This window comes from Aegilops tauschii, chromosome 4 (assembly GCF_002575655.3).
Source record: "Aegilops tauschii subsp. strangulata cultivar AL8/78 chromosome 4, Aet v6.0, whole genome shotgun sequence".
NCBI lineage: Eukaryota > Viridiplantae > Streptophyta > Magnoliopsida > Poales > Poaceae > Aegilops > Aegilops tauschii.
In genome coordinates this window covers 82214884-82241485 of record NC_053038.3, presented here as the reverse complement: position 1 = coordinate 82241485, position 26602 = coordinate 82214884, and the positions used below count along the sequence as shown (strand labels likewise).

At 45.3% G+C, this 26602-nt stretch overlaps 3 protein-coding genes across 11 annotated transcripts; 2 read left to right on the top strand and 1 right to left on the bottom strand.

Annotated features, from left to right (window-relative positions):
- The first annotated feature begins 2942 nt into the window (after positions 1 to 2942).
- On the top strand, positions 2943 to 6948 carry LOC109759452 (uncharacterized). Of its 2 annotated transcripts, none has more exons than XM_045227441.2 (6): positions 2943 to 3007; positions 3127 to 3297; positions 3368 to 4076; positions 4599 to 4757; positions 4839 to 4992; positions 6618 to 6948. In XM_045227441.2, exons 2-6 carry the CDS (start codon positions 3230 to 3232, stop codon positions 6632 to 6634), a joined length of 1107 nt encoding a protein of 368 aa, XP_045083376.1. In that variant the 5' UTR covers positions 2943 to 3007; positions 3127 to 3229; the 3' UTR covers positions 6635 to 6948. The 2 variants fall into 2 exon arrangements, with proteins under 2 accessions (XP_045083376.1, XP_040242656.2); XM_040386722.2 differs by having other exon boundaries at positions 2971 to 3297; positions 3368 to 3834; positions 3919 to 4076.
- Positions 6949 to 9999: 3051 nt separating this feature from the next.
- LOC109759454 (MEIOTIC F-BOX protein MOF) lies at positions 10000 to 12525 on the top strand. The gene is made up of 2 exons (XM_073496313.1): positions 10000 to 10524; positions 10625 to 12525. Exon 2 carries the CDS (start codon positions 10675 to 10677, stop codon positions 11590 to 11592), a length of 918 nt encoding a protein of 305 aa, XP_073352414.1. The 5' UTR covers positions 10000 to 10524; positions 10625 to 10674; the 3' UTR covers positions 11593 to 12525.
- Positions 12526 to 21827: 9302 nt separating this feature from the next.
- Positions 21828 to 26384, bottom strand: LOC109759453 (aspartic proteinase Asp1). Of its 8 annotated transcripts, none has more exons than XM_040386716.3 (11): positions 25478 to 26287; positions 25273 to 25377; positions 24973 to 25012; positions 24219 to 24436; positions 23695 to 23812; positions 23281 to 23510; positions 22974 to 23213; positions 22704 to 22851; positions 22364 to 22558; positions 22192 to 22264; positions 21828 to 22092 (listed from the first exon to the last, which is right to left on the bottom strand). In XM_040386716.3, the coding sequence occupies exons 4-11, from the start codon at positions 24341 to 24343 to the stop codon at positions 21974 to 21976; spliced, it is 1248 nt and encodes a 415-aa protein (XP_040242650.1). In that variant the 5' UTR covers positions 24344 to 24436; positions 24973 to 25012; positions 25273 to 25377; positions 25478 to 26287; the 3' UTR covers positions 21828 to 21973. The 8 variants fall into 8 exon arrangements, with proteins under 8 accessions (XP_040242650.1, XP_045083370.1, XP_045083371.1 ...); XM_045227435.2 differs by having other exon boundaries at positions 24219 to 25012; positions 25478 to 25610; positions 25784 to 26287; XM_045227436.2 differs by having other exon boundaries at positions 24219 to 25012; positions 25478 to 25610; positions 25894 to 26287.
- Positions 26385 to 26602: the final 218 nt, after the last annotated feature.

Here is a 26602-nt window from a genome sequence, read left to right as displayed (position 1 = left end):
CCAAGGATCTTCGCATTTGGAGCAAGGATCTGATCGGTGACACGAAGCTTCAGTTCCACATTGCCTGTGAAGTCATTCTGCGCCCCGATCTTGCCCAGGAGAGACGGCGGCTCTCGACGGCAGAAGCTGAGCTCAGAAAAGGCCTGAAGATCAAGTTACTGGGCCTTGCGGCGATTGAGCACTGCAGGAAAAGGCAAGCCTCCCGCCTCACCTGGCTGCGTGCGGGAGACGCCCCCACCAAATTCTTCATGGCCAAGATTAGCTCAAGAAGGCGCAAGAACTTCATCAGCGCTCTAAAAGTGGGAGACAACATTGTGACTGCGCACGCTGAGAAGGAAAAGGCAATACATGATCATTTCAACTGCATCCTGGGATCCACCCAGCACCGAACCACGTCGATCAACTGGGATGAGCTGCGTATGCCTTCTGTGCAAGCGAATGGCCTGGACAACCCGTTCTCCGAGGAAGAGGTTTGGGTGGCGATAAAAGATTCACCAGCGGAGAAATCGCCAGGGCCGGACGGTTTTTGCGGCGTCTTCTTTCGGAGTTGCTGCAGCATAATAAAGACGGATATCATGCAGGCGTTCCAGCAGTTCTACCACCTGGCCGGGCAAAATTTTGGGGCTCTGAACTCTGCGATCGTCGCACTCATCCCCAAGAAGGACGGAGCGGAGTCCATTGCTGATTACAAACCGATCAGTCTGATTCATTCAATTGCGAAGCTGTTCTCCAAGGTTCTATCAATCCGACTTGCTTCGGTGGTGCAGTCGATCATCTCGCCTGCCCAGACGGCTTTCCTGAAGACTAGATGCTTGCACGACAGCTTTGTCTACGTCCAGAATTGTGTCAAGAGCCTACACCGCAGGAAAACACCGGCAGTTCTTCTTAAGCTAGACACCTCGAGAGCTTTCGACAATGTTTCATGGGAATATCTCCTGGAGCTGCTCGCAAGGCTAGGATTTAGTGCACGCTGGCGGGATTGGATCATGCTCCTCCTCGCTACATCATCCTCGGCCATTCTCCTCAACGGGTCACCTGGCGCGCAAATCCTGCATCGGCGGGGGCTGAGGCAAGGAGACCCACTGTCTCCTCTCCTCTTCATCATTGCGATCGACCCCATCCACCGTCTGCTCCAGGCAGCTGAGGAGGCTCTTGAGATCATGCCGGTGCCTGGCCGTGAGGTCAAGCTCAGAGTGAGCTTATATGCTGACGACGCCATCATCTTCGCAAACCCTGGCAGAGAGGAGATTGATCATCTGATGCACATCCTTCAGAGCTTCGGCGACGCCTCGGGCCTCCGGATCAACCTTGCCAAATCCACGGCCACGCCGATCCACTGCAACGACATCGACTTAGAGCTAGTTCTTCAAGCGTTTGGCGGCCCGATTGCCCATTTCCCAATTAGATATCTAGGTCTGCCGATCACCACGGGCCAGCTACGTCTAGTTCACCTGCAGTTCATCCTTGACCGTATCAAGGCCCGGCTTGCAGGATGGAAGGGACGAATGCTGTCCATGGCAGGCAGGCGCGTCCTTGTTCGCTGCGTTCTCTCGGCCCTACCTACCTTTGCCCTCACATCGCTGCGGGTCCCCAAGAAGCTCCTGAAGGAAATTGACAAGCACAGGCGACGGTTTCTCTGGGGAAGGATCAAGAGCTCTCCGGTGGCAGCTGCAAGGTTAAATGGGAACGGGTGTGTTCCCCGATCGAGCACGGCGGCCTCGGTGTGCTGGACCTTCCCAAGTTCAGTCGCGCTCTCCGGCTGAGATGGCTCTGGCACAGTTGGAAGAATCCCACTCGCCCTTGGGTTGGAACGGAACCGCCGTGCGATGACTCGGATCACGCTCTTTTCAACGCGGCAACGACTGTCGCAGTCGACAACGGCGGAACGACAAGCTTCTGGAATTGCTGTTGGCTCGGGCCGGTGCCGCTGAAGTTCTGCTTCCCGCTCTCTTCAAGCACTCGAGGCGTAAGGGCAGAACTGTGGCACAAGCTATCACTGACGCCCGCTGGGTCTTGGACCTTGCACACGGCAACAACAGCGACCTTGTCAGCGAGGTTCTTGATCTGCATCGTCTCATTCAGCGCCGGCAGCTCAACTTCCAGGCCGAAGATCAGGACCAGATCCGCTGGAACTTGGAGGGATCAGGTCAGTACAGCTCCCGCTCGGCCTACGCCCTCCAGTTCTTGGGCTCGACGACGGGCATGTTCCATGCCATGATCTGGGCCGTCTGGGCTCCGGTGAAGCTTAAGATGTTTGCGTGGCTCCTCCACCAGAACCGGCTGTGGTGCAATGGCCGTCTCTAACGTAGGGGCTGGCCAAACTCCTACTTTTGCCAGCTCTGCCTCAGGAACCTGGAGACCTCGGCTCATCTGTTCTGGAGCTGCCCGTTCACGAAGACAGTATGGACTAGCTTGTCCTCTTGGCAGCACTGCCAGGGGCTCAGTAAGGCGTGTCTGCCCAACGAATGCAGCTCCCTGGAAAAGGTCGAAGCCATGGTTTCAGCAACAGGGCCAGCACATGCGAAAGGAATCAAGTCGCTGATCATGCTGGTGCTTTGGAAAATCTGGCAAGAGCGCAACAGCCGCGTTTTCAGAAAGAAAGAGGCTACGGTGAAAGCGAGCTGCCGGGGAGAGCTCTGTCTTTAGCAATAGGGCGGTTTCAAATTCATTCTGAGCCCCTTCGGGGATCCTTCCTGAGATAGTAGTCTTAGATCCGGGTGCCTCAGGCACCAAGGCTTTTTCCTTCTTTTTGTTTACCTACTTGATCCCAGGATCATCGCCTTTGTCACTTTGTCATCTGCTCCCTGCTTAATCAATGAAACCCCAGCCATGGCTGGCTCGTTCAAAAAAAAAAATGTTACTAATGTATGTTATTCTTCACCGTGGCTAGTCTAACTGAGCCGGCTCCTACCCTCCGCGTGAAACTACTCTACTATTCCTTGACAAAGGTCACTCGCTCTCTGTCTCTCTCTCCGCAACGCTCCACCGAATCCACATAGCTGCAAGAGTAAGACCACATCTATCTTCTCTCCTCAATCTTTTTCTCGAGAGCACAAAATCAGGCAATCAGCTCATGCATGTTACGGCGCTAGAATCGCCATTGCTCAAGCTTTCCATGCATACCAGGATCGTCCGCATCCACTGATTTTTCTTAGAGGGGAGAAGCGGGCGGTCGAAGACAGGGTGTGCAGTGCGGGTGGCGGCCGGCGAGCTGCCGGGGTAGGCAGTCATGAGCTCGACGGACTCCTCCTCGGAGACATCAGACTCGGACTCATCGGACCTCCGGCCGGCGACCAGGTGAGCCAATCTTTCTCTCCCCATTCCTTGCGCCCTTCGTTGCTTTACCTGGCAGCTTCTTCCCCCGCAGCGTCGGCGCCCGCCGCCTGTTCGACCGAATGCCTCCGGGGATCGACTGCATCGGCGCCCTCTCGGACGGGATCCTCCACCACATCCTGTCCTTCCTCCCGGCGCAGGAGGCGGTGCGGACGTGCGTGCTCGCCCAGCGCTGGCGCCACCTCTGGAAGTGCACCACTGGCCTGCGCATCGTCGGCAATAAGGGTCCTTTCTGGCGTTGGCTAAATGGCCTGCTCTTTGTCTCTCGGTGTCTGAGGACATTGGTCCTTTCTGGTGTTGGCTTACAAGGAACTACTCTTGATTTTTCTAGCTGCCCAGCATTGGAGGATCTCACGATTGGTTTCTCTGTCATCAATGTTGGCAAGATATCGTCCCTGTCCCTGAAGTGTTTGAGTATCTTTCGTTGCCGATCCTATCTGGATGACCGGGTCCGAGTTTCTGCTCCATGCGTTGTATCACTGAAACTATTGGGGTTTTCAGGTATTACCCCTTTGCTTGAAAGCATGCCATTGTTAGAGACAGCATTTCTGACTCTTGGCGCTCACGGGCACCATACCTCACAAGATATCTGTCAGAAATATAGCCAATCTGGGGTGTACTGTGGCGCTAAACATGATGCATGTACGAACTGTCATGCAAATAATGATGGCAGCAGAAATTGTGTGGTTCTCGGTGCTATCTCTAATGCTAAGCATTTGGAGTTGATATCTTCGTTTGGAACGGTATGAGTGCACCTCACTCCTGAACTCCTAGTCTTGTTTGTCATCCATTTTTGTCTTGCTATATTTCTACCTAGAATCAGATATTCTGTTTCTCTGGGCATCAAACGTCAAACCCATTAGAGTGATTTTGTAAGAAACTGAGAATTATTGCGGGACATTCCTCATATGCAGTTTACTTTATGTTTCTGCAACTATAGGCTTTAATGGTAAGCTATTAGGAGCGCGAGGTTTGAGATATTATCGACGAGTCGTTCATGTCAGGTTATTCAGGACTACAGCATCTTTAGCCAAAATTGAGATATGCCTGTGTTGATAGGAATTTATTAAACACTACATGTTGGAGATTCTTTCGGTTGTGTTTTTTACATCCATAGACAATAAACAGACATTACGACATAATGTATGCATTATCACCAGCTGGGGTTCCTAGATCATCATTTTTATATGTTAACAATATTTTTTGAATTCGTATATGTTCACAATATGTATTATACATGAACCTTTTGTTTGTATTTTTTCCAGGTTATTTTTACAAGGGATTTGAAATGGTGCCCTACATTCGACAAACTAAAGAATCTAATACTCAATGACTACTGGTGCATGGGCCCTAGCTTTGATGCTCTAAGTTGCATTCTCAAACACTCGCCCGTTCTAGAGAAGCTCAGTCTTCATCTTTTCAAGGTATATGAGAATTGCTGGCTTGATGTATTGTTGAAGTTATCATTTCATTATTCGATCTTGTTAATGTTTCTAGTTTCCCAGGGACTAAGAGCTAATGTTAAAATGAAAGGAAGCTACAGTTCAATGGAGAGATCTTCTGTGATATCTGAACACCTAAAGGTAGTCGATGTCAAGTGTTCTGTTGTTGATGAGAACGTTGTCGAAGTTCTGAAGTTCCTGTGTACACTTAACATACGTAAGTTGACTGGCAGCACTCTTCATGCTTTGCATATTCTCAAAATTTGCCTTCATCTGTCATAAACAAAATAAGCAATGAAAAAATTCATTTGAAAAAGTTGTTAGGAACACCAAATTTTCTAAGACATGGAAACCATGCATGACACTTTGTGGGGAACAAGAAGGAAGAACACACGGCATGTGGATTTATTCATTACTCTAATCAGTAATACAATTCTGATTTGATTAATTTTGAACAGTAATAAGAACGCTGGCTTTTTGCGTACAACAGTAATAAGAATGCTGGTTTCTTGCATACAACAGTAATAAGAACGCTGGCTTCTTGCTTAGCTCTTTTTAGTAACATTAATGCCTGTGCTTAATAGTTCTAAGCAGTTACACTGTACGCAAAATGTTGACTGTCTTGTTGAATGGTCGGTACTAGTCATTGACATGTTCTCAAGACTCATGGGAGACGAGCTTTTCATTCCCCTCTTTACGGAATGTCTACCGTTCAGTTGTTCAGTCAAGAACTTGAATCCCTGTTGATTTTTTTTCTTTATTTGTGGTGAGACTGGGACGTAACTTGTCTATCAGTGTCTGACTGCCTGTCATGGTTCCTGATTTCATTCTTCTGGAATCCTAGCAGGAACGCTGCACATTCATTAAAGAATAGTGAGAAAATAATTACATGATGATTTACTTTTTATAGGGACAAGTCAGAAAATACCTTAGGCCATCCACACGCAGGCGGCTCCCACCCTTACAGATTCACTATAACTGGCCACCCCCTGTTTCGTTCCTTAATTCACTTTTCTTTGTTGTGACATTCTTTTGACATTTTTGTACTAAACCTTGTTGCCACTGGCCTAGAAAGTCCTGCATCTTTAATCATTTGCTTTCTTTTCTTTCAGCTTGTTACACAGTTCTCAAAATGGCTATTGGCTGTCATGTCCATATCCATCTCCTTCATTTTGACTCTCATCTCCCTGGTGTGCATGTGTGCTCATTGGTTATTTTCTGAGATGTGTTTATTGCTTGTTTTGAAACTTTGCTGTTTGATGTGATGAGAAGAATACACAATCTCTGTATTCTTGTCATTGAACAGTTTAACCAGGTGTTTTCTTTTTTAGTAGTTGTCACACATGTTGGATACGTTCATAGCTAGAAAACTGTTCTCGAAGTTTTGGCACAAATTATTGTTATTTGAACCTACGGCAGTTAGAACTTGATGAAATAATCAGATAGATCTATAATTGTACCGGTGGGGTTGCCACAATTTACATGCAGAATTCAATCATCTGGTGTGGACGTCACAAATACATCACATAAGTTCACAACTTGTCAAAAAGTAGAATACAAATAGTTTGATGAGGTCTCATAGGAGCGTAAATCCAGCACATAGATTCATGAGTCGCTAGTACCATACAAATGGCGGGCATAAATATGAACTATTCTAGCAAAGATCCTCCTATGAGATAAGCTGCAGCTCGTTGAGTGAATCTCATCAAATATTCATGCAAGTCTTCTAGTATTTCCATTTAAGGGTCAACTAGCTGAGCACTGTTGTTTCTGTGTATGCCATTAGCCCATTATACATGTGTATATACTCTTGCCTCATCGTGTCTTTTTGTTTTTGTGCAGGATTCTGTTTCGTGTAAGGGTGAGAAAAGGTACTTAGCGGTAGATCTACCATCCCTTGACAGTCCGATAATGGAAGGCTTCAGTAGGATGTGATGATGTTATCTTATTCATCATCTTTTGTCTATGGGCATCTTATGCGAGTCCCGTGTCGAAGACCTGGCTTAGAGCTCCAGACCATCCAGTTGGACGCGATTTATCATATGATGTAATGCATATTGCACTATTGTTTGTACTTCGCTCAATATCCAGTTGAACCTGATTTATCCAGCGGTACAGTTCGGCACAAGCTGTGAAGCTGGTAACGTGAATTGTTCTCTTGTGATCGGCTTAACATCCGCCTTGTCGTTACCACGTTCCATTATTTGAAAGTAAGCTGTCAAAAACCAGAAAAAGGTTAACCAAGAAAAAGGTAAACATCCCTTTCGGGGGTGAATCTCATTGATATGATGAGCGAATTACATGATTGATGTCAAAGCCAGGAGGATTAGTGCTGGACTTTGAGAATGCTGTAAGAATCTATTTGTACCACTCAGTCCAGAGAAGAGTGTTGATTGTGATTTCGGAGCCGGCCGAACCGCCTGCCTGTACGTACTGGGCAGTGTCCAAACTGATGAAGAGCGAAGAAATATGGGCCATGCACTTCCGTTCAACACTCTCCTCCACATATGCTCTCTAGCTACGTGGATTTTATTTTTATTTTTTTAGAGAAGGAGGATATACCCCCGGCCTCTGCATCTCGACGATGCATGCATCCATTTTATTATTTATTCACAAAGACCATACAAAGTAATACATCGGTAAGACTGAAGCCACCATCTAGGCAACACCTGTTGCTACTCCTATACCCTTGATGAAGGTGTGCCGAATGTCCGAGCCGAATACCAAACAGACATCGCACCAAAGCCTAACATCTAAAGCCGGATGCCCCAGCCCAGCCACATACCGGGATTGGGTCGCACACCGGTCCGGCGCACTCTCAGAGGCTGCCGCCGCCATCTTCCACTGGTCCATCTCCAGAGCAGGAACTGACGCATCAACCTTGCCTGGCCTGCCGTCGACGCCACCACGGCGCTAGACAATGCCACCATCCTGCATGTATCCGTCCACACACGCCCGTCGCTGAACCTCCGCAGTGCCATGCCGCCGGGATCCTTCGTCGGCCTTGTGATAGATGTAACACTGCTCCTCCTCTTGTCCCTTCCAGCCAGCTGTTGCTCCAAAACGATGCCCCCAAGAGGGACAACGACATCGAAGGTGCGATCATCGTCCGATCCGGTTGACCCAGATCTAAAGTTTCCCCCGGAGCATCACGAGTGGGATGCCACGACCTGCAACAACGATGCCTCGAGAAGGGAACGACGTCACAGACGCCACCATCGTCCGCCATGATCGTAGTCGGCGCGATTTTCACCGAAAGTCATGTCCCCCCGATCTCGCAGCTGGGTGGAGCCGAACGGAGCCTCACCTTGGAGACGAGGGCCGCCGCCGGCATGCCAGCAGGGAGCCTCCAGCCGCCCCTCACTAGTCCTCCTCGCGTCACATGCCGGCCAAGGCCAAACCGCGACGGATCTGGACAGGACGCCAGATCCGCAGCCATCGACAACACCCATCTGCACGCAGCCGCCACCCTCACTGAGTGGAGCGCCGCCACCGCCACCACCCAACCTCATGTCACCGTCGGCCATGGAGGCTTCGATCGCCGCCGCGCAGTAGGGGCACCGCCCTAACTGCCGCCCCCAGCCTCCCCGCATGAAACTCCGCCTCACAGGGGATCCCGCGGCGACCACCCGCCCTGGATCTGGCGCCGGTTAAGGGCGCCGCAGCCCTGCTGAAGTCGACACGCTGATCCGCCCGAGGCCTTCAGCGAGCCGCCACCGACGAGATCCAAGCCGGGAGAGAGAGAACGGCCCGCCGCCGTCCTTGAACCCGCGCAGTCTTCGCCGGCAAGGCCTCAGGCGGCGGCGAGACGAAGAGGAGACTGGTGGGTTGCCTCGGCGGCTAGATTGGATCGCCCCCGTGGTCGCCCGAGCGGGACGACCTGGGGGTGCGGGAGTCCGTTTAGATGAAGTTGAAATACACCGCTCCTTCATAAAGCTCCTTGATCATTCGTAGTACAACAATGCTACATCTATGTAAGGGTTGTTACATGATTAACGTAGGAGCCGAGATGGCAGTTGTTGTTGTGGAGAAAATTAGGGAGGGGCCCGCCCAGTTGAAATAGGGGGGCCGCAGAGATTAGTTATAGAGAGGTTACGTGAGGCTTTGTAGATGTAGCTTTTTTGTTCGCAGTACGGACATAGAGCGAACACCAGCCAAACTGAAGGCCTAAACGGAACAAAAAAAGACAAAAACCCGAAATCACTAATTAAGGAGTACTCGTTGCAAAGAACACTCCATCTTCCCAGGTCACGACAAGTGGCGCACATGCAGCGCGCCACTTGTCGTAACCTGGGAGTTTTCCTTTTTTCGTAGATTCGTTTATTCAAAACGTTTTATCTCTTAAACCGTGCGTTCAAATCTCAAACCGTTTTCACCATTGGATTCCTCGCGTCGAGATCTTCAAAACTAGATCCCATGTTGATAGGTTTTGACGAACTTTTTTTTATGAAAAAAACCGGACGGAGCACGGTTTTTTCCCTTTCCGAAAGAGGCACGCCCGTGCCTCTCGCGAAATCACAACCGTGCCTCTCGTGGAAGCAAAACCGTGACTCTCGTGAAAAGAAAAAAAATAGAAAACGCGTTTTTTCCCTTTTCGAAAGAGGCACACCCGTGACTCTCGCGAAAGGACAACCGTGCCTCTGGCAAAAGCAAAACCGTGACTCTCGGAAAAGAAGAAAAAAACAGAAAACGCGTATTTTTTCCCTTTCCGAGAGGCACGGCCGTGACTCTCGCAAAAGCACAACCGTGCCTCTCGCGGAAGCAAAACCGTGACTCTCGCGAAAGAAAAAAAAAAACAGGAAACGCGTTTTGTTTTTCCCTTTCCGAGAGGCACGGCCGTGACTCTCACGAAAGCACAACCGTGCCTCTCGCGGAAGTAAAACCGTGACTCTCGCGGAAGAAAAAAAAACAGAAAACGCGTTCTTTTTCGTTTCCGAAAGGCACGGCCGTGACTCTCGCTAAAGCACAACCGCGCCTCTCGCGAAAAAAAAGTGACTTTTCATGAAAGAAAAAAAAAGTAAACGCGTTTTTTCGCGTAGAAATTTTTTTTTCAAATTTTTTTTGTCGAAACGCTAAGGAAGACCGGGTAAAAACCAAAACGTCGAAAAAACCCGGAAAAAACCATTTAAAAAGCCGAAAACGCGTGCGGAAAAATTAAAAAAAAAATCTAGAGGGAGTGTCCAGAGCGCGACACGTGGCGAATGGCTGAGAGCGCGCCAAGTGGCGCTGATCGTTGTGAGGCTCCCGAAGGAGCGCTCGTTAACTAGTTGCTCAAAAAAACCAATGTTGGTTTTGGTTGGCCGCCGCGTTGGTGTTGGCCTTGGCACGGCATAAACTTGGAGGCGATGCAGGCGATTCCGTTCAAAAGAAAGTTTACGTCCTGGAGAACGGCCTCGCAAGGACGCGAGGGTACAGCGGTACTCTGCAAGACTGCAAGGCAAAGCTACGGCGGGCGTATATAATAGTCCCATCAGCCATCACACAGTGGCCATGGCCAGAAGAGCAGCGGTGCACAGTGAGCCCGTGAGGTTCCGCGATCAAGACACTCAACAACCAACTCTAGTAGCACTACTAGGCGTGCTTCTTCATGGTAGTAATAACTGCTCTGTGCTACCCTCAAAAAAAAAACCTGCTCTGTGCTCTCCACCACTCCATCTCGTCCTTGAGCTGAGCTGAAATGCAGAGCTCTCACGCGCTTTGTCTTCTCCGTTGGGGTTGGACGATTCATTCAAGCTAAGCCTCCGGCGAGGTAAGCTCGTCTTCCACCTGTGTCCCCCCCCCCCCCCCCCCCCCCCCCCCCCCCCCCCGCTTCTTTGCTTCATTTCCTCATTGTTTTCTTGTCACAACAGCATCGACCCAGCGCGGTGGCGCTCACTACCCGTTCGACAGTAAAGCATCCATGCCGGGCAGCGAAGATCGGCTCAGCGCTCTGCCGGACGGCGTCCTCCAGCACGTCCTCGGCTTCGTGCCGCCGAATGACGCGGTCCGGACGAGCGTGCTCGCCGGCCGCTGGCGCCACGCCTGGAGATCCATCCGTCGCCTGCGCATCAGCCCCAAGGACGGGTGGGACAGGCCCCAACATCTGAAGGATTTCTTGCACGCCTTGCTGCCCCCCGGCGACCATGGTCCGATTCTGGAAGAGGCCAAGCTGGACTTCGACGGATTGGTGGAGGAAGACGACGCGCACGTCCAAGTTTGGATCCGACGGATTTTGTCGGGCCAAGCTCAGGTGCTCAACGTCTCCTTCATCAGACTGGGAAACCCTCCTCTGGTCTCCCGGCATTTGAGAAAACTGGAGCTCACTGATACGGCTTTAGAAGCAAACATTCTCGATCTCGCAAGCTGCCCGGCACTGGAGGATCTGATCATGGCGTCCTGTATATTATCCCTTTGCAAGATCTCGTCCCAGTCGGTGAAGCGTCTCAGCATCAGCGGCTGTGATTTCCTCTGTGATTGCCGGCCTAGGATAGCAATCCCCAGCCTCGTCTGGCTGCTGCTTGACTCTTTCGGCGGTAACGTTCCTTTGCTTGGAAGCATGCCTTCACTGAAAACAGCACTTGTGAGGCCTGCAGCATACTCGAGTGATTGCTGCAAAGGAGGTGAGCTGGGGCAGTGCTGTGGCAGCTGTGCAGAGTGTACCGGTGACGATGACCATAGCGGCCGCTGCGTGCTTCTTGGAGGTTTGTCGGCTGCTGTGAATTTGGAGCTGGTAGCTCACGCTGGAATGGTATACTTACTTGGGACTCACATCTTTACTTTTTTTAGAACGAAGACGCTAAAAGCGTCCGGCTTTAAATTAATAAAGCCCACAACATAGGCAGCGTAACAGACAGCGTTAGGACCGCGAACACGAGCTCGGAGGCTCAGACATAAGTTTCGAAACAGAGCACGGAGGCTCAGACCACGACCGCCCGAAGGCGCACAAGTCTAGACCAGGCCAGCAGTAGCACGCAGCAAGGCAAAATACAGGCCCGGAGGCAGAGCATAGAGCACGCAGGCTCGCTCGCAAGACAAAAGGCCACTTCACGGCGCAGAGGTGGCAGATGGCTCCCTAGCCAAAACGTAGATCTGACGAAGGCGATCTTGGGCGAGCTTCAGTTTTTCAGCATCCTTGCGCTTCGCCAACGGACTCCACTGCTGCAGAAGAAGGTTGCATTTGTAGATTATGTTAGCAGGGTGAGAAGGGAAGATACCCTCGATAGCAAGTTTGTTCCTAGTGAGCCAGACTGCCCAGGTCAAGGCACCGAAACAACTCCAGAGCACGCGGCTGTTGCCACCGTGAAACGAGCCTAGTATGGTTGCGAGGTCAGACGCTGACCGGGGATCCCAGGAGGAGTTGGCTGCAGCACGGACGGCACTCCAAGCAAAACGTGCCAGAGGGCATTGGAAGAAAACATGGGTCGCGTCCTCCAGGACGTTACAAATCGCACACAGACCAGTCGACGGCCCATTGCGTTTGGCGACGTTAGCCGAAGTGGGCAATCTATTGCGGAACAATTGCCAGAAAAACACCTTAATCCTGAGCGGAAGGCGCGCGTTCCACAAGCCCTTTGGCACCTGGAAGGATGGGCCCTGGCATAGTTCACATCTTTACTCGCAGTCTCCTACAAGTGTTGTTTTCTTTCACTCCTAGATTGTTTTGCAGATTCTGTGTCCATCTTTAGATACCGGCGACTTTTTAACACTTGTATTTACATGGATTGCCAGAAGATAGGCATAGGCTTCTAAATAATGTTTTTCTTCTTCTTCTTCTTCCAGTTGGCACATGTGAATTAGTTGGCCTCTGAATACAAGTGCTAAGTGAATATTTACATAGAATTGACCATGCATGATTAAAGTTCTATGTAAAGCACATGCAACATTCAGCAAGTTTCTATGCATTTATATATATATATATATATATATATATATATATATATATATATATATATATATATATATATATATATATATATATATATATATATATATATATATATATATATGACACCTAGGTGCCCAGACTCCTTAACTCGTGACTGTCAGATCTTAGACATATGCATGTAGATAGTAATGGGTGCCAATAAATGTATGATTTAGGTGTATATAAGTTACCACACAATTAATGAATATAAGTTACCATGCATTTTTTATTGTGTGGGGCACCTAGACCCATTACGGCAAGTCATATCCATTAGTGCATGCTATACAATCCACGTAATAATAGCTTTCCATATTCTGTTTGCATGCATTATTATCATAATGGTCTAGGATTGCTTTCAAAAAATTGTATTCTATTTATTTGCTAGCAATAGTTCCTTCCCAAAACAAAATTGTATGGTGTTTCTTCTATACTAATGCACGATAGTGTCGGTTCTACAAAAAAGATGGTGTGTCTACGTATATACACAAGATATATTTAATTTCAAGGTATCTAAACTTTTAAGAAAAAATAAGGCTGGTCTGAAATTTTTAACGACTAATTTATCTATATAATTTAATGTGACCAAATAATATATATGCAGTACGAGCCTTTCCTACTATTTCAATGGTCAACAAAAATATAATACGTCGTCCTAGTTATCTTTCTTACTTTTAGGTATGTAGAAAGCATGTGCGTACCGAGAACCAATAGTTTTGCTCATACATATACCTAAGATATTGTACCCATATACTTTTTTTAATAAGGTGAATCATGTTGTATAATTGTTACTCAACAGGTATTGGGTGCCTGTATTTTGGGCGTTGTCATATATACACATCAAATGTATGATACCAGATATATCGTATGACTAATGTATGATACCCATATATCATATGACTAATGTATGATACCCATGGTTTCATATACCCAACGATGATAAGAGTACAACAGACCTCCTATTCGGTATACGTTGGGTATACCCATGGTATCATATACCCAATGTACTGTATCCCTAATGTCCACAAAAAATATGTATACTCATTGGGTATATCTATATACCTATTGAGTATACCAATGGTATCGTATAACCAATGGATGTTCTTGTGTATTTTTTAAATGATTTAATTTTCAAGGTATCTAACATTTAAAGAAAATTAAGGTTGGGTTGCACTTTTTGACAATTAATTTCCCTATACAAATTAACGTGGACAAATAATACAATATGTCATCCTAGTTATTTTTTGTGTTTTAGGTTTGTACAAAACATGTTGATGCCGACGGCCAATTTTTTCATTCGTACATATACCTAAGATATCGTATCCATATACTTTTTCTAGTACACTTATATTCCTTGGAGATGTACACAAAACTGATATACTTTTGCATGGGGATATACCAGAAAGACATACCTATAAATGATACTGGAGACATACCCAAAAAAATGTATACCCCAAGAATATAAATAAATGTGACATACTCGGAAATTATACACTAGTAGAAAAAGGGTCAAATGTGAAGCACATTAGTGTCGGTTTGATTTTGAGCCGGCACTAATGTGTCCATTAGTGCCGGTTCCAACGGCTAGGCGGGAGGAGCTCTTTAGTGCCGGTTCATGGCCAACTTTTAGCACCGGTTCGTTTCACGAACCGGTACTAATGAGGCTGTGGCCCCACGAGCATCTTTAGTACCGGTTCGTGGCATGAACCGGTACTATAGTTTCTTACTAAGCTGTTTTTTAGTCCCACCTCGCGAAGAGAGAGGCACTAGGAGCGGTTTATAAGCCCTTAGTGCAGAGACGATGAAGAAGAGGCGCAATGCTCACCTTCACGTTGCTTAGCTTCAAGCCTTGAGGAATAGGGTAGACTGCATGGAGCTATGTGCAGTGCAGTCTACACTATTCCGAAAGGCTTGAAGCTAATTAACAAGCGCCTCTTTTTTAATTTTAATAACTTATTACAACTCCGGACTTCTTATGTTACGGCAAAAACTGGATGCACTTCGTGTACAAACTGGACAATACGGCAAAAACTGGATGCACTTCGTGTACAAACTGGACAATCTCTTTCGAAGTATCAGGGCCGGTTTCGGACAAAAACTCATCTGTTACACCGGCACTTCACTTTTTTAAACTTATTACAACTCCAGACTATTTTTGCGTTCAGTACGCAGCATCCAAAGCGACGTCATCAATTTTCAACACTTTCTGACATTATTTGCTGTTTTTCAGTCATTTACCGATTTGTTTTCAGAGCTAAATGACCGTGAAATTGAAAATCGCTACAAAATGAACTCTGAAAATGTTGAAACTTGGCATGGTATTATCATTTCACCCACATAGCATGTGCAAGAGAGTAGAGGGGGTTACGGCAAAAACTGGACGCACTTCGTGTACAAACTGGACAATCTCTTTCGGAGTATCAGGGCTTCGGACGAGAACTCATCTGTTACACCAGCACTTCATGTTTTTTAAACTTAATTGAACTCCAGACTATTTTTGCGTTTAATACGCACCATTCAAAGCGACGTCATCAATTTCCAACACGTTCTGGCATCATTTGCTGTTTTTCAGTCATTTACTGATTTGTTTAGAGAGGTAAATGACCGTGAAATTGAAAATCGCTACAAAATGAACTCTGAAAATGTTGAAACTTGGATCATCATTTCACCCACATAGCATGTGCAAGAGAGTAGAGAGGGTTACGGCAAAAACTGGCCGCACTTCGTGTACAAACTGGACAATCTCTTTCGGAGTATCAGGGCTTCGGACGAGAACTCATCTGTTACACGGGCACTTCAATGTTTTTTAAACTTATTTGAACTCCAGTCTATTTTTGCGTTCAGTACGTAGCATTCAAAGCGACGTCATCAATTTCCAACACGTTCTGACATCATTTGCTGTTTTTCAGTCATTTACCGATTTGTTTAGAGAGGTAAATTACCGTGAAATTGAAAATCACTACAAAATGAACTCTGAAAACGTTGGAACTTGGCATGGTATCATCATTTCACCCGCATAGCATGTGCAAAAGAGTAGAGAGGGTCACGGCGAAAACTGGACGCACCTCGTGTACAAACTGGACAATCTCTTTCGGAGTATCAGGGTTTTCGGATGAGAACTCATCTGTTACACGGGCACTTCAATGTTTTTTAAACTTATTTGAACTCCAGCCTATTTTTGCGTTCAGTATGCATCATTCAAAGCGACGTCATCAATTTCCAACACGTTCTGACATCATTTGCTATTTTTCAGTCATTTACCGATTTGTTTAGAGAGCTAAATGACGGTGAAATTGAAAATCACTACAAAATGAACTCTGAAAATGTTGGAACTTGGCATGGTATCATCAGGGTTTCGGACGAGAACTCATCTGTTACACGGGCACTTCAATGTTTTTTAAACTTATTTGAACTCCAGCCTATTTTTGCGTTCAGTATGCATCATAATAAAACAGAAAATAAATAAAACAGAAAAGACAAAAACTATATAAAAAATTATTCAAAAATAAATAGCAGAAAATAAATAATGCAGAAAAGACAAAAACTATATTTTTTTTTATATTCACAAAGAAACTAAATACAGCAAAAAAACTACTCAGAAATAAATAGAAGAAAATTATATAAAAATTTGTTGGGGCGCTGCCCAGTGGGCCTGCCGGACCTAGGGTTTGCAAATTCAGGCCCAGAAGGGCCAGCAGGCTCACAGGGCAGCGCGCCGAAAATTGGCCTTTAGTACCGGTTGGTGGCTCCAACCGGTACTAAAGGTCCCTCCTATATATATGGCACTTACGAAAAAAATCAGTTTCATCGACTACCACTTCTTCTCCAACTACTTCGTGCGACATCGCCGCCGCCGCCCATCGCGCGCCGCCCCCGCCGTGCCCCGCCGCCCGTCGTCGCCGTCACCGCCGTCGCCGTCCCCCCCGGCCGTCGTCGCCGTCACCGCCGTCGCCGCCGCCGCCCGTCGCCGCCGCCCTGTACTACGTCGTCGTCTCGATCGCGCCGTCGCCCCCGGCCCCCCGCTCGTCGTCGCGCCGTCCCCGTCGCATCGCCGTCTCGCGCCGCCGCCCCCCGCTCGCACACACACGCACACATATACACACACACACACAGACACACACACACATATTGTTTTACTTATTTTCTGTTTTCTGTTGTTTAGATTAATGTTAGATAAATTACGTAGATAAGAATGTTAGAATGTTAATGTTAGATGATTTATATGGAAAAGATGTTAAATATTAATGTCAATTTTAGATGAATTAGCTAGATATTAATTAGGTATATATATGAGATTTGAATTAGTTGAATTAATATAACTAGTTTATTTTTAGTATGAAAATTAATAGAACAAGTTTATTTTTAGTAAGAAAATTTAGGTATATGAGATTATTTGAACTAGTTGAATTAATATAACTAGTTTATTTTTAGTCAATGCTTAGTTAAACTAGTTGAATTAGTAGAACTAGTTTATTTTTAGTAAGAAAATTTAGGTATATGAGATTTGATGATCTAATTAAAATATTACTATATATATATCTACTTTATATATTTTAGTAAGAAAATTAATAGAACTAGTTTATTTTTAGTAAATTCTTAGTTGAATTAGTTGAATTAATAGAACCAGTTTATTTTTAGTAAGAAAATTTAGATATCTGAGATTTGATGATCTAATTAAAATATTATTATATAGAACTAGCTACTTTATTTTAGTAAAAAAATTAATAGCACAAGTTTATTTTTATTAAATGCTTAGTTGAATTAGTTGAATCAATAGAACTAGTTGAACTAATAGAAGTAGTTGAATTAATAGAACTAGTAAGTGTTTAATGTTTCACCTATATGAACATAGGAAATGTTGTCTGACGACGAAAAAGATTTCATTAAGTGCGAATACTGTGAAGACCAGCGCGGCCTGTGCGATAGAAATTTCCTTGTTGATGATAGGCGCTTCAGCATCAAGCTGGATGAGACCTTCGAAGTGGATACAGTAAGTCACAACGACAAGTCTTTTTTTCGTAATTAAGCATGACTTATATATGCTTCATTTGCTTCAACTTATAATTTTAAATTTTCACTATTCTACTAGCGCATCCCCTGCCATGCAAGAATTTTTGTCTTGGATAAGATAGGTTTCAGTGCTATGAAAACTATGGAGGTAAAGATAGTTTTCCTGAAGACCGAGCATGGTTATACTTTCAACGTCAAATTATACAATGCAGACACGTACACCTATTTTGAATGCAAAACTTGGCAAGCACTATGCAAGGCTTATGCATTTGAGCCTGATATGGTTATCACCTTTGATATTCGTCCGGAAGATGATATTGAAGGTAATAGAGACATCTGGGTCGATGTGCAGACGCCTCCAGTTCTACCATTATGTGAGTTTCTCAACCATATTTATGTCTTTGATATTGTTTATTCACATGTCAATGGTTAGCTTATGGCCAAGATATCGTACATTGCACATGAGTGCATTCAGGATTTCTAAAAGTGATGAATGCTTAATAGTGAAAGATTGGAGCAAAATTGTTAACGATCCCAGCAGAGAAGTACTAGGGGGCAGCAATGAGAAGCACATCCCACGATTAGGAGATAGGTTCATCTGCATGCTCCAGTATGATGAATCAGGAGAGATATACATGTTCTATGCTATTTTACCTGAGAGAGAGCAGCAGGAGTGATTTAGCTACTTCATGCTCTTAGTACTTTTGTCCTCTCATGTCCGTGTTCTTCGTCCTGAACTTAATCTCAAAGGGTGATTTGCTTTTGTGGTGTTATAAACGCTTATAATATGATGACCATGTTGAACTCGATGATATCTTTGCTTCTGGTACAAGTGAATGTTTTTTCTTTAAGCTAGTGTTGGTGCTGATTAGATAGCGGTAATGACTATGATGATTAAACAGTGGTAATGACGACTATGATGATTTTTAGCTAGCTAACTTACTGTTGTTGATGATATGATGCAAGAGTTTTTATATTAATATGATGATGATGATGATGAGTTATTATATCATTTATAAAAGAAACCGCAGATTAGTTTCAGCTGGATGGATCCTAACTAAGTGATCAAGTATATGCCATATCCATATTATACTTGATCACTTAATTATAGGTGATCAAGTATAATATGGATATGGCATATACTTGATCACTTAGCTAGGATCCACATGCATCCAGTCAAAACTAATATGCGGTACTTTCACCTAATGATTTAACAACTAAAATAATCACTAAATTAAATTGAAAACACAAAATTAAAGGAAAAATAAAAAATAATACCAAAACACACCCAAACATTTAGTACCGGTTGGTGTTACCAACCGGTACTAATGTTCTGCACGCACCCGGGCCTGGCTCGTGCCACGTGGTGGCACTTTAGCGCCGGTTCGTGATGAACCGGTACTAAAGGGGAGGGGGGACTTTAGTCTCCACTCTCTAGTGCCGGTTGCAAAACCGGCACTAAAGGCCCTTACGAACCGGCGCTAAAGCCCGGTTCTGCACTAGTGATATACCCAAAATCCATATACTCGCATGTGATGTACCCCAGATTAAGTGCGAACTATCGGTCAAGAATACATCAAAGGTAGGTATATACCCAAAACATTAGTATGTGCATTTATATAATATGCATAAGGACGCACATGCATGCCGCTTAAAAATACTAAGTTTGTACGTATATACCTTCATAGGAGTTTCCGTTATACGTCCAATGAAATAAATTAAGAAGAAATTGCATTTATCACTTTCCTATTCAACGCATGTTATTAATACACCTAAATCATACATTTATTGGTACTTGCCAATTACTTCCATAAAGCATATATGGAAGCCGCTTAATATACTCGCACCCATTACTATCTACATGCATCTGTCTAAGATCCGACGGTCACGAGGTAAGGAGCCTGGGCACCTAGGTGTCCCAAACTGTTGTCCTATATATATATGTATATCATGCATTACATTCTCAAGTTGTGACTTTTCAAATGCCTATCGGAACCTGCTATGCACTTCACTTACAATGAATCATAACTTTAAGCCTAAAACTTGAACTGTTCATACTTTCATCAGCTTATTTTTGGAAGAGATTTGAGGTGGTGTCCTACATTTAGTAACTTGAAGACATTGTTCCTGAATGACTGGTGTGTGGCTATTGACTTCCGTGCACTACTTTGCATTCTCGAGCATTCACTAGTTCTTGAGAAGCTCACTCTTCAACTATGTAAGGTATATGCTTTCTCTATCTATAACAGATATGTTATTCAAGTTACCATGCATAATTGATTGCTTCTGTTGAATATAAGTTTGCAGGCGTATTTATCTGTCTTAGTGGACATTTTTATGCATTATCTATAGATCTTGATTCACATTTTTTATATGCATCATTGATCAAATCTTGATGATTCTTTAATTTTTTTCACCACAGAGACAGGAATTTATAACTGTGCTGGCAGGTAACTGCTATCCACTGGAAAAATTACCTGCAATATCCGAACACCTTAATGCTGTGGAAATCAGATGTAGAGATATTGATGGGAGGGTTTGCAGGATTTTAAAATTCTTGAGTCGATTTGTCAGTGTCACGCAGATTAACATCAAACTGACTGCGCAACTGTCCACATGTAAGTTAACTAGCAGCACATATTTTTCTACTTCTGTTGTTCTTGTGGCCAGTCAATTTAGTCATTCTTACTGTGATCGGGTGAAGGTGGTGGATATGTAATACTGAGTAGCTAGGAAAGTAGGTATTATGTCATATGTGGTCAGTCAAAGTTTTGTCTCAATCAGACATCCACGGCATTGGAATAATTGGATTGAGCTGCACATATTATGCATTCTGTACCTAAAATTACACTTGTCAATTTATTGTGCAATATTTTCTCGAGATGAGATCACAATTAACTGATTCTACCTTGTCTGGTATATGTGCAGGCTTCAGTTTCGAAACATGGCTCTCGCCCTCCCTGGCAAATGGTGATGATTATTCATGAATGCGAGGCTAAAGTCTGGTCTTTTGTCTCTGCAATGTTGCACTGTTTTCAATCTTTGAAGAGGCCTAATCTTAGGAACAGCGTGGAATGAGCTGCACAACTTGTTTGACCTATCTCAGCTAGGTGGAACCTGGTTTATCATAGTGATCTGTATCGTGTTCTTTTGTCTAGACTAGAAGCATATGTTCTGCTGTCTGCCTTTACTTTCAGTGTAGTTCCTTAGCCCAAGAACTGGTTATATCGCTGTAATGTGTCAGATGTTTACATCTCGTCTCACTATGTTTAATAGATTTATCATGTACCATGTCCCTCGAGACTTATTTATCCTTGTGTGTCAGCCATGCATGTTGATTCAGGCCCAGTGGGGTTATGGAAGGATTTACGGCCTATTGTAGGATTTTTGTAGGAATTTTAGAGCATTTGATTGAATCCTAAAGAATTTTAATTTTTTTTACCCCTATCGATTCCTACGATTGGCATAGCCAAATTCCTATGGAATCTATTCATACACATCTCATTCCATTGGAATTTCAACGTGAACTCAAATTTCCTTTGAGAAATCCAATGTACTTTTCACTCTATTTCTCTCTACCCTGCAATGTCATGTGGCCGGCTCTACAACAAAAAGAAACAGCGGCACCCTGCTTGCAGCAGGGGTGACCGGCCATGCAGCATCAAGCATCCGGCTTGCAACAGTGGCGTCGGCCGACCCTGCAGCGTTGCGTGGCTAGCTTTGTAACACGCTGGCCAGGCTTTGCAGCAGCAAAAGACAGTGGTGAATGGCTTTGCAACATCACACATCCGGTTTGCAACGAGCGACTCAATGGCACTGCGCGCGACCGACACGACGACCACAGAAGCACACTCTATAAAGATTGCATGTTCTTTGGGTTCATAGAAGAGAAAAAACACATTCTTTAGATTTTCTTTTTTTGCGGGAAATACATTCTTTAGATTTTTTTATTGCGGGAAATACATTCTTTAGACAATGCAAGGGTTCTACCCGTCCTTGTCTATAGATGTAGCTGTGATGTTTCAGTTGGCAATCAGATAAAGCAAGGCAGGCTGCATGCGGCCGCTCTCTATCACCGTAAGATCGCAAGCGATGATCGGAAGGTGCAGCGCGCGGCGGAACAGAATGCTGCAATCAGCCGGTGGGAAAAATAGTTTTCCAAAAAATATCATCTCAATTTCTCATTCGAAGTCCTTCATTCTTGTTAAGGTATGAGCCCCGGTTCTAAAGCGATGACACCTCCATCTATCTTCTAGCTTAGCCCACAGCATGTCAGAAGAAGCGTCATTCAGAGACGCGACCCGATGAGAGGTTCGAGACCTGGCATTTCATAGCATGACGCACGGGCCCATCCGATCCGTGCTCTCTCGTTATCGTATATCATGATATAATTCTGCATTGTATTACCTGAAGAACAGAAAATCAGTGTGGAAATGATCAAAAGATGCATGGGCATAATGCATGTCATAGTTTCCCAAAGTGGAAACGTTTGACTGAATTTCACACCTCCAATTAGGTTCAGTCGATCCAGACCAATCTGTGATCCATTGAGGATGCCCAGGCACACTTTCCCGGTTTTCTGCGATAAAAAAGTAGACATATTAGGCAATATAATGATCTTCCGTTGATCCGTTTCAGGCAGTCAGTGCAGTGATCAATCCAAGGTTTACTTAATTACCGTGACAACGATATAGTTTTCAGGAGGGATCTCCATGGTGGCCTGGTTAGCCCCATGGCCAAAAGTAAGTTCAAGTGGCTTGAATTTACTCTTGACGTCGTCAACAAATTGAATTGGCTCGTTTTCTTCCCAGCATTCAGCCAGCGCATCATCGTCCACCTTGGTAAGTGATGAACCCTCGAGAGTCACTCCCACCTGCAATGCAAGATCCAAAATGCCATGTGCCCATGTCTAGTTAGCTAGTTACTCCGGTCAAATATATGTATGAACGAAGGGAGTAGTTACACTGATCTAATGTATGTGAGTGGCTAGCTCTAGCTGTGATGTGAAACATATATACCGCTGAAATAAGGCGACCATATGTGTCCTTATGCACATAGGTGTAGGTGCTCCCGCTGTCAAACATGGTGGTCATTGGCTCCATGCTTACCGGGTATTCCAGTTGTACATTGAGGTTCAGTGTTGCTGCGCCAGGTGAGTAGTGGCTCCTGAAACGAAAAAAGGTTGGGTGCCATGAAAAGCGTGAAACACCTAGTTATTTCATTTAACAGCACCCTGCTCAAACCGCTATAGCGGAGCTATAACCGGCTATTTATGTAACGGCAATTACCCGACATTCTGAGCCATTGGAACCCAGGTTACGCCGGCAGAGGGCACCCTGTCGCCCCCAAAGAAGAGGAAACCCCCTCCATGGACGCCGAGGCAGTGGCCAAAGATATTGTCAGTGATTATGCCTTGTTGCTTTAGCTGGGAGACGAGGTCACCCGTCCCCCTGCCGATCCCGAGGACGCCATCCGCCTCCACCAGCTTCTTGCCTGCCTCTTGCCCACCTTCCTGGTCGTACCCACAGCTGCACGCCCGCACGCAACAACGAATCATGCGATGCAACGGTGCAGGGAAGTTTCAGCAACGCCTACCCGAAAGCAAGGTTGGGTCGGTTCTCATTGTTGGTGGGGAGGGAGAACTGGTCGGCCAAGAGCACGCCCAAGGATGACTCGCCGTCCTTGTAACCAAACACATAGTCGCATTGGTCTGGGTTCCGAGTGCAGTCGTGCGCGAGGCCGAGGTCCCTGTGCACCGCCACGCAGCGCTCATCATCACATGGCACCACGTTGGTCGGTGTTGGTCTGTACGCTTCGTGTGGCCCCTGCAATAATATCGATCGCCATGTAAATTTCATTTCAGGACTGGAAACTGAAGGAAAATGAAGCTATAGTTGAGTTGGAACTTGGAAGGCAAAAGGCATGCAAGGAGCTAGCATATACGCACAACAGGTGATACAAGTCTAATTAAGGTTGTAAGACTAATTAAAATGTGATGACTTAGATTGCCTTGTGAGTGCTCTGGAGGGGGGCGTCACACTCCAGCCACGTGAGGGGGCTGCCCGTGTCGACGTCAAGGTTGTAGGGCTTCGCGGGTTCCCCAATGTTCATGGTAACGTAGAAGAGGCTGCACGTACGAACACAGGCAGCAAAAGCATGTCAAAACTCAAATGCTACCGTAGTGGAAGTTGAAGCACAAAATGTGCATGAACAACTGAAATGTAATTCGCGGAAGAAGTTGGGAAAATAAGTCAGACGAACAGAGAGCGATAAGATCTGGTTACAAGATCACGAAATATTGAGGAAGGCATGCATGCAATTGCAATATAATGTACTGCATTAAGACTGAAAGGAGGTCATGTCAGTCGTGGTCTCATGGATAAGAATCAAAATCGCAACATTTGCAAGGACCAAAGGTAGTGATCCAAGTTAGGAGGATGCATGGCCGTGTGTAGTATCATGGAATTCAATGACTGAGATTTTCTTCCATAATCTATGAAAAAAGACGGTGTAAGATGCAGGAGATTGCGTACCCAGTAGGATAGACGTCGCCGTGGAGCTCGAACACAATGGAGGACCGCAGGAGTGGGAGCAATAGAAGGAGGTGGATAATGGCCAGAGCCCATATGGCAGCCATGGTGGTGGAGGAAGAAGACATAGCTGTGGAAGAGCCGTGCTGTCAATTTCTCTGTCTCTTATGGTGTGAAGCTGATGTACTTGTAGTTATATACTCTGGAACAGGTACGCTCCGCTGCGCCACGAAATTTGGTGAGGAAATCTCTAAGCTGACTGTTCTCTTGGCGTTGTTTAGAATTTCAAAGGCCAGAAAAAACATGCAACAAAAAACGTGAAATGTTGCAAACACCAATCAAGAATTGCATCATCATTACTCGATCTGGGAACCGGCACACAAGACCAACAACCAGCTATAAAATATTTAGACAATCAGGAGGGCAAAGCCCCCCGATTCCATTGCATTAGCGAAACAAGAGCCCAGCTATAAAATTCAGTAGTACATTGGTTGAATGCCTTAGCACAAGTGAATAGAGAAAAACTTAGGTATAGGGAGTATGCTCACACCATATAACTCTATTAAGTACAGTAATACGATGGTCATGAAAGAACTGCATTATAGTAGTACATTACTGCTCAATGTGGAATCTGCTACATGATAACAGGAGAACAATCTGCTAAAAAATTCAGCAATACAACAAATATTAGCAGGATGGACCTGACCAAGAGTGAATATTGGTTGGTAAAAGTACATCAACAATTTTATTTAGTTACCATTCCACGTCATGTTATGGGTGTTCCCCAAAACTGCAGCCTGATAATGATCAAGATCATGAATAAACCATGAGAAAATACAAAAGGCAAATCAAAAGCGATAGAAAAGAAAATGGATCTATATAACATCAGGGCTGAAACCGTAAGAAACTAATGTGTGATGCTAATCTCCAATTTTAAACAGTCTTATTTCTAAAGTTCAGTTTGGGTAATTTCTAACTAAGGCATGTTTGTACAATTCTGCTTGTATCAACTCAAATCGATCCACTTGAACCCTTAATACAAACAATAATGGCCCACCTGAGAAACTGGATGAACATAAACACTTCTTCTTTGGGCCTGGAGGGTTTGATGAACAGAATGATTATCTTCCTTGCTCTTCTCAGGAGGGAGAGGCTGCAGATCCTATATGGGAATCAGATATAGTTAAGCAACCTACATCCAGGCCACGACACGCTCTAAAATTCAAACTTGCATAAAAGGAAGCAAGCACAACTGTAGTTACCAGTCCAAATTCCACTTCGAGAAACAACTTCAGTTCAGCATTTTGTGCCTTATCTGATATATGTTCCTCAGCTGCCCCACCTCAACAGAAGAAACCGTGGTAATTGAAATCTTGGCATATAACTAAAGCAGACCTGATAGAAAGATAAATAAAGGTGAACAACACAATGATTGTACATTGTTCTTCACAAAAAATTCTAGTGTCATCTAAACAAATAAGCACACTGATTGGGCTACTGAAATGATTCCTGGAATAACCGTTTAGCACGACGAAATTTACGAATACATATATAATACTAGAACACACCGAATTGAATATATACAACGTTGTACACTCAACAACTCTGAACCATAGAGGTCCTGCTTTTTCCAGGTATCCGCATAGGACAGCTTGTTGCAGAGGTAGAGTATTTGGACCTCAGCAGCTGAACTTGCTGCCCAGCTTCCTCAGGAGTCAGGAGGGAGAAGCATGGCGTCAGGGTGGGCTCACGGGGCGGCGCACTGAACGCCGACGCTGCGCAATGGTAGGAGAATTGTCTGACGGCAGCCTCAAGAGCAGACGGCAGGATAGTTCGGAGTGGTCATCGACCTGGGTTGAGGCGAGCAACTCATGGTGGCTGCGGGACCTGGAGAAGGAGGGCGCTGGGCAAGGAGTGTGCGGCATGGTCGGAGGAGCCGGAGCTGTACATGGTCGGGGGAGCCGGAGCCGTGAGGGTGAGGCGCCAGATCGCCGGCGGCCGCCACAGCGGTAATCCCCTGTTTCCCCACTCTCCACAGCCCCGCACCGACTCGTGAGCCAGAAAGAATTGGAGACAGCCACGCGTTGTTCCCTGTTTTCCCTGGGAGCTCCACTGCCTACAGTGTACACTCTTTTTTGGTTCATAGTGAAAGCTGAATAAAACTGTTGCTTATTGATGATTTGGTGCGGCATACAAGAGTATATAAGAGGGTAGAAACCGACTTGGGGTAGGGATACAAAACTGACTTGGACTAGAAGTCGTATACCATAATGACTACTCTAACATCCCCCGCAGTATCAACGGCAGGCTCGACGACGTTGAGACTGAAACAAATATCTTGAAACGGCTTGGTAGGCAGTGCCTTGATGAAAATGTCAGCAAACTGA